The sequence below is a fragment of the Dipodomys ordii genome, unplaced genomic scaffold (genome assembly GCF_000151885.1).
Source record: "Dipodomys ordii isolate 6190 unplaced genomic scaffold, Dord_2.0 Scaffold54, whole genome shotgun sequence".
NCBI classification, from domain to species: domain Eukaryota; kingdom Metazoa; phylum Chordata; class Mammalia; order Rodentia; family Heteromyidae; genus Dipodomys; species Dipodomys ordii.
Window position 1 is genome coordinate 4,694,901 of NW_012267270.1, and position 7,620 is coordinate 4,702,520.

The following is a 7,620-nucleotide window of genomic DNA, read 5'->3' on the forward strand; positions in this document are numbered from 1 at the left end:
GAGCCGCGCCGCCGCCGCCCGCAGGCCGCGCTTTGTTCCTTCCCCAGCTCCACCGACTCCGCCTCCGACCCACCCCCCACACAGAGGCGGGGCCTCTCTTAAAAAGGCAAGGGCTGCGGGACCGCAGTGGCATAAAGGAGAAAAGCTATAGGGGTGCCAGAAAGGGGAGCGAGAAAGGGGAGCAGAGAGGCCAAAAGAGGCCGGTGTGGTTCTTTGGAGGCTTTTTGCTGCCCCACCCTTACATACTTGGTTCTGCACAATTACCCTCCCAAGGAAAAGGATGTGAAAGTGGAGAGTCAGTAGCCTGGGGCTCAGGAGACGGGGGACCCGGGGTGTACACGAGGTGATACAGGTGGTAGCATCCAGGCGCTCCGAGGGGAAGCCACAGGTCCGAATTGACTGAGGCGGCTTGGGGGGAAGGAAGGAGAGCCCCAAGAAAAGACAAATGCTGATGTGCCCTTGAGGTGGCTAAGACCTCATCCTCAGCGTGAAGTACCGCAGGCCTCACCATCTACCCCTCATCTTGGCTGCACAACTCATCTTTCAAGGAAATCTTTTCAGGAAGAGCAGACAGTGGAAAAGGTGAGAAGCAGAGAATAAGAAAAATGTGAGAGGAGCTGGGACTGGCATGCACACTCAGACCCAAGGAAAGAACAGACCACACGGAAGAACAGCAGTTTTTCTAGAGGGTTTTTCTCGGGGGCGGGGGGGGGGGTGTCTTAGTGCTGCAGCTGTTTCAGGCTGCCCAGGGCGTCAGCACATGCCCGAATTAGGCCACACAGCTGGATACTAGTCTCCAGAGAGGTGCTACAGCTCAGCTCATTTGACGCCCAGGTCAGCTTTTGCAGGAGGGCCTCTTGTGTGCAAGATACCACATCTGCATTTGGGGGCGCAGCAGGAGGGGGCGGACCCTGGGCTGCTTTGAGCCCTGCTGCAGCTCCCTCGCAGTGCTCTGGACGGGGTACAGGGGGCTGAGGTGTGGGCCGAGAGCTCAAGGGGAGTTCTGTGGCAGAAGCAAGCTGATGTTCCCGAGCCTGTGAGAGGGCAGCCTGAGCATTCAGAGCTAAAAGAAGAAGGGGGGGATAGTCAAGATATCTGGCTCACCTCATCCCTGAGCCACCTGCTCTTTTCTCTCTGCTCTTTCTGTGCTGTTTTCCCTGATTTATTAATTTATGTATTTGTGGTTGTAGGGCCTGGGCGCTGGCCCTCAGCTCTTCAGCTCAAGGCTAGCACTCTACTACTTGAGCCACAGCGCCATTTCCGGCTTTTTCTGCTTATGTGGTGCTGAGGAATCGAATCCAGGGCCTCATGCATGCAAGGCAAGCACTCTACCACTGAGCCACCTTCCCAGCCCCCCTGTTTTTTGTTGGCTTTTGTCAGTCATGGGGCTGGGACTGGGTGCTGCCCCTGAGCTCTTCAGCTCAAGGCTAGCGCTCTACCACTTAGAGCCACAGCACCACTTTTGGTTTTCTGGTGGTTATTGGAGATAAGAGTCTCACAAACTTTCCTGCTCAGGCTGGCTTCAAACTGTAATTCTCCTATCTCTGCCTCCTGAGTAGCTAGGGTAACAGATATGAGCCAGTGGCTATGTTTTGTTTTGAGATGGGATTTCACTAAATATCTGAGGCTGACTCACTCATTCATCATTCTCCTGCCTCAGCCTCCTGAGTGCTGACATTACAGCCATGGTCCACTAAGCCCGGCTCTTTCCGGCCTCCTTGCATCTTACTACAGCGCTACGGTGCTAGGCACACTTCACTTTCTATTATGTTATCAGTTTTTTAAGCCCTGGCTTTATCTCCCCATGAAAATTGTGTCCCAGGACTGGGAACACAGTCCAGTGGTAGAGAAGGTGCCTGGCATTCCTGAGGCCCGGAGTTCCAGTCTCAACAATGGAGGAAGGTCAGGTGATTAAGCTTACATTCTCCCACAGGTCCGCAAAAGTGCTTAGTGCTCCTAATGAAACGGATCTCTCTGAAGCAGACAGGAGAAAGCTCCTAACTTCCATTCCCCTCACAGACCCCACTGTCACCTCCCGGGCCTGTTCCTGAGCCTCTATTACCGCGCTGCTTCTCCACCGAGTACACTCGGCTCCTCACCGGGATTATCTTTATCCACATCTGAATCGAGTTCCTGACAAGCCACGCAGTAGATTTTCCGCTGTTTGTCTTGGAGGAGGATCGTCTGTGGACCGGAAAGCACAACGGGGCACGTGTAAGATGCTGGGCGGGCTAAGAGCTGTGCGGACTGGCCCGCAGCCCAGCCCCGGTGACTCCAGCGAGCCTTCTCTTAACTCACCCCGCAGTCCGCGCACGTTTCGCCTAACATGCGGTAACCGCGCAGCAGGTAGTCGCCCATGAGCCTGGAGATGCGATCCTGCCGCTCCCGGCGCGCCTGCAACACTTTTGTCTCCGCCTCAGTCGGAGGCTCCCAGGACAAGTCATCGATTTCTGGGGGAAGAGAGGCACAAAGAACCGGGGTGTTGGAGCGAGCTGCCCCTCGTACTCCGCAGCCCCAGGACCCGCTACCCCAGTTCTCACCAGCGCCATTCAGGGCCATGTTGCCGTGGTCACCAATGGTTCACCGGAAGTGACGTGTTTACGGTGCCGTCGGTGCGGTCCCGCCCCTTCCATATTGGCCCGACGTGAGGGCGGAAGTGACGCACCTCCGTGGTCTTCCGACTTCGCTTTGCCCAAAATGGGGCGTATGTACCGCAGCGTTGGCCGAGCCCAGGAGGCGTGTCATCAGCCGTCAGTCAGCTGTCCTCTAAGGGTTGGAACTGCCTCGGTTAGGCACGCTAACTCTCCTCCGGTCTCAGACTGAGAAGCGTCTGCACCGCGTCGCCTTTCCTGCCCGCCGTAGATGGAGGCTTGAGAAATCGTGGCGGCCTCCGCTTGCCTGGGCGTTGTCTTTCCCACACCGGCCACGCCAAGCCCGGGCCCGGCGAGGCAGCGGCGGCATCACACAGCCGCTGCAGCGCATGGAGCCGCGGACCTGGTGCTCAGACCCGCAGGGCTGGACAGGTGGGGGGTCATCATTAAGCTCTTTCCCCTCCTTGTGCAGTGTCCAGTCGGTCCATGCCTCCAACCAAGGCCTGGGACAGATGCAAAGCTACCCAGGAAGCTGAGATCTGAAGAATGCGGTTTGATGCAGCACTGGCAGGAAAATCTTTGACACTCTTATCTCTAGTTAACCACCAAAAAGCTGAAAGTGGAGCTCAAGTGGCTCAAGTGGTAGAGCACTAACCTTGAGTAAAACTCAGAGCACTAACTTGGAGTAAAAAAGCTCAGAAACAGTGCTCAGGCCCCAAGTTCAAGCCCCACCACCACAACAACAACAAATCTGCAAAAAGTACCCTGTTGGGGGGCTGGGAAAGTGGCTCAGTAGTAGAGTGCTTGCCTTACATGCATGAGGCCCTGGTTCCTCAGCACCACATAAGCAGAAAAAGCCAGAAGTGGTGCTGTGGCTCAAGTGGTAGAGCATTAGCCTTGAGCTAAAGAGCTGAGGAACAGCGCCCAGGCCCAGAGTTCAAGCCCATGTTAGAGAAGCCCTCTAATACACCAACCCTCCTGTGTTTTTTTTCCATGTATGTCCTCTTCTTTATTAGGTTGGGGATCCGTAGGGGCTCCCAGATAGCTTCAAGGTTATAAACCTAAGCAGTGGGAAAGGACGCTTAGAACTAGAGACCCATAATTTCAGCTGCAGCCTCTTTTGACTGTACAAACATGCTTTCACCATCTTACCTGAAGTGCCATTCTTTCCCCAGCCCCTGTGTTCACCCTCTCTTCCCCCCTACCTCCAGTCCTGGGGCTTGAATTCAGGGCCTGGGCTCTGTCCCTGAGCCTGTCTGTGCTCAAAAGCTAGGGCCCTACCATTTGAGCCACACCCCTACTTCTGGCTTTTTCTGTTTGTGTGCTACTGAGGAATCAAACCCACGGCTTCATGCACTCTACCACTAAGCCACCTTCCCAGCCCCATGTTTTTATCCTTTTAGGAACCCCAGAATTGCCTTTTCTCATCCTTGTTTTTTCCTGTTTATGAGCTCTGTGCCTCTCTTCATTCTCTATCACCAGCAGGCTCTTGGGCGTCACAGTAACTAACTCAGGACCTATACCCCAAATCATTTCTCCCAGGCTGACTAAAGGGACTGTCCATAAACCATCTCTTGTACTCCAACCTTTATGGACACACCTTCCAGCCCCATTCTGTATTCCCCAGTGCACCCTCTGGGATCGTTGTCATAGCCCAAACCCACTTAATTGCCAATTCTACCTGGTATCAACTAAGACCCTTACACTTCTCTTCCCACGAGGACTTTATGGAGACAGGTACTGCTATTGCTCCCAAACACAGCAGGAAGCTGAGTAATTTTTTTTTTTTTTTTGGTCGGCCATGGGGCTTGAACTCTGGGCCTGGGCTCTGTCCCTCAGCTCTTCAGCTCAAGGCAAGCGCTCTACCACTTGAGCTACAGCGCCACTTCTGGTTTTTCTGGTGGTTTATTGGAGATAGGAGTCTCACGGTCTTTCCTGCCCAGGCTGGCTTTGAACCGCGATCCTCAGATCTCAGCCTCCTGAGTAGCTAGGATTACCGGCCAGCGCCCGGCTGAGTAATTCTTTTGTGTGTGTGTTGGGCACTGGAGCTTGAACTCAGGACCTGAGCACTGTCCCTGAGCTCTTTTGCTGAAACCTGATCTCTATCATTGATGTGCGCCACAACTTCATTTCCAACTTCTTGCTGGAAATTAATTGGAGATAAGAGTCTCAGGGATTTTCCTGCCGGGGTTGGCTTTGAACTGTGATCCTTAGTTCTCAGTCTCCTGATAGCTAGGATTACAGGTAAGAGCCACTGGCACCCAGCAAGTAAATTTTTTTCTTTCTTCAAATATTTCTTTATTGAGATTGACTACATAAGTTTCACAATACTGTGGCAGTTATACTTAGCTAAAGTCACGAACACATTTTAACCTTCATAATGATAATCATCATTATCTTAATCTACAAAGTTTATGAACTCTAGGAATGTTAATAAAACTATTTCTTCCAAATTGGGTGATATTTACATTTCCTTCCATTGCTTAGCATCAGCTGTTCCCTCTTTCTCATTCCCTCCCTTCCCACCAAGTAATTTTTCAAGACATAAATCATGTTAGCTTTGCTCAAAGCCCTATCACAGTGAGACAAAAATCCGAAGTCCTTACTTCAGTCTCCATGGTCTTACAGAGCTGACCCATGGGACCTGCTTTCCCTGCATTTCTCCTCTTCAAATAGTCAAGGGGACCCCAACGCATCTTTTAAGAGCCTCTCTCTCTACTTCACTGTAGGGTGGAAAAGGCACAGACCTAAGATCAAGCATGCCTGGGTTTGTCCTGGATCTGTTGCTTACTAGCTCTGTCACCTGAACAATTTACTTCACCAATTTGGGCTTCAGTTCCTCCTCTGTGAAACAGGCAGTATGGATTTGAGAGGGCTGCTGTGGAGATTTAGTGTGGAGATGCAAGGAGAGAGGCATTGGAGAGGTCTCCACCAGTCTCTCATACGTTCATGCAGGTCTTGTGAACAGAGACACAAGACCTCTTGTGAATGCATGCCTTTATTCTGGACAAGCTTTTCAAGGCTGTTTATATAGTGAACAGCCTTCGGCTGAGTACTGTTATAGAGAGCGGGTCTAGTCATGGCCTGTTATAAATGATCTGGGCTCACACCTTAGCAAGCAGTCTAATCACGAAATGAACACAGCTGTCCTCAGGACGGGACCAGCTACTCTAAGCTATTTCATTTGTAATGACCAAAATGAGAGGAGTATGGGTATATTTGGACTAATTGTTTAAATTCTGGGTTCTATACTTGACCATGATGTTTCTTTCTGAAGGCAATTCTAGGCCACCCTAATCAGTTACACTGAAGGGGAAACCCAGTAAAAAGGGGACCTAGGAAATTCAAACAATGTGGTCCAGGCTTCCAGAACTCTCTTCTAGACTAACACAGGTCCTGAACCTTGAGAATAACTGTTTTTTCTTTCCTTTTTTTTTTTTTTTGTTTTGTTTTGTGCCAGTCCTGGGTTTGAACTCAAATCCTGGGTGCTGTCCTTGAACTTTTTTGTTCAAGGCTGGCCTTCTATCACTTGAGCCATAGCTCCACTTCCAGTTTTTTTGTGGTTAGTTGGAGATTAGAATACCATGGACTTTCCTGCCTGGTGTGGCTTCAAGCTGTGATCCTCAGATCTCAGCCTCCTGAGTAGCCAGGATTACAGGCGTGAGCCACTGGCACCCAGCTAACTACCTGTCTCTGAGTCCTTCAACAGGGGCCCTCATGTAGAGTGAGATGTATATAATGCCCTTGTCCCTTTGAAGTACCTGTCTTTCCAGGTGAAAGGCAGGGTTGGGGGTGAACTGAATAAAAAGTGAAGGTCTAGCTACTGACAAGAAATGAATTGATTTTGTCACAAGGGAAAAATGGCAATAGTTTTGGTACCCAGGAAGGAACATTCAGACCCTGAAGAGATATGGGAGGAGAGACGTTAATGATCTCTGTCTCTCTCACCTTCTCCCCAATGGAGCCTTCCTTCCTAAGGAAAATACCTGCTCCACCCCTCCCAAACTGTTGTAAATTCAACCAATTGCTGTGTCTGCCATTCTCTGTCAGAAGGATTTGATTGTGATTGACTGTCATTCTATTTAGCCTTCCTGATTTATGAGAATAACAGGGATCTTACCAATGGTTCATCAAGGTCATCTTCAACTCACTGACCAAGGTTGTTAGTCAATAGTCTCTCTAGACTTTGTTTGGAGGGCCGGCTGGGTCTTGGGGGTTGAACTCAAGGCCTAGTGATGGGTGCTATCCCTAGCTTTTTCTTTTCTTCTTTTTTTTGGGGGGTCCGGTCGTGGGGCCTGAACTCTGGGCCTGGGCGCTGTCCTTCAGCTCTTCAGCTCAAGGCTAGTGCTCTACCACTTGAGCCACAGCGCCACCTCCGGCTTTTTTCTTTTTGCTTATGTGGTGCTGAGGAATCGAACCCAGGGCCTCAGGCATGCAAGGCAAGCACTCTACCACTGAGCCATCTTCCCAGCCCTCTTTCTTTCTTTCTTTCTTTTTTTTTTTTTGTCGGTCATGGGGCTTGAACTCTGGGGCCTGAGCACTGTCCATCAGCTCTTCAGCTCAAAGCTAGCTCTCTAACACTTGATATACAGCGCCACTTCCGGTTTTCTAGTGGTTTATTGGAGATAAGAGTTTCACAGACTTTCCTGCCCAGGCTGGCTTTGAATTGCGATCCTCAGATCTCAGCCTCCTGAGTAGCTAGGATTACAGGTGTGAGCCACTGTCGCCGGCTCTTTTTTCTTCCTTCCTTCTTCCTTCCTTCCTGCCCTCTTCCTTCCTCCCTTCTTTCCTTCCTCTTTCTTTCTTTCTTTTTGTTTTTTTTTTTTTTTTGGTCGGTCATGGGGCTTGAACTCTGGGCCTGAGCGCTGTCCCTCAGCTCTTCAGCTCAAGGCTAGTGCTCTACCACTTGAGCCCCAGTACCACTTCCCGTTTTCTGGTGATTTATTGGAGATAAGAATCTCATGGACTGCCGAGCACTGGTGGCTCACACCTGTAATCCTAGCTACTCAGGAGGCTGAGATCTGAGGAT

The 7,620-nt window shown here is 50.8% G+C and overlaps 1 protein-coding gene across 1 annotated transcript; it reads right to left on the reverse strand.

Annotated features, from left to right (window-relative positions):
- Positions 1-676: 676 nt before the first annotated feature.
- On the reverse strand, positions 677-2,594 carry Sssca1 (Sjogren syndrome/scleroderma autoantigen 1). Its single transcript, XM_013020927.1, has 4 exons — positions 2,541-2,594; positions 2,299-2,450; positions 2,100-2,184; positions 677-1,063 (listed from the first exon to the last, which is right to left on the reverse strand). Exons 1-4 carry the CDS (start codon positions 2,557-2,559, stop codon positions 720-722), a joined length of 600 nt encoding a protein of 199 aa, XP_012876381.1. The 5' UTR covers positions 2,560-2,594; the 3' UTR covers positions 677-719.
- Positions 2,595-7,620: the final 5,026 nt, after the last annotated feature.

Bases quoted from the DNA above. Each gene is read 5' to 3' on its own strand.
- Sssca1 (XM_013020927.1), bottom strand. The intron at 2,185-2,298 runs GTGAGTTAAGAG...TCCGGTCCACAG, and splicing joins AAACGTGCGCGGACTGCGGG to ACGATCCTCCTCCAAGACAA. The intron at 1,064-2,099 runs GTGAGGAGCCGA...TTCTTCTTTTAG, and splicing joins TGTGGATAAAGATAATCCCG to CTCTGAATGCTCAGGCTGCC.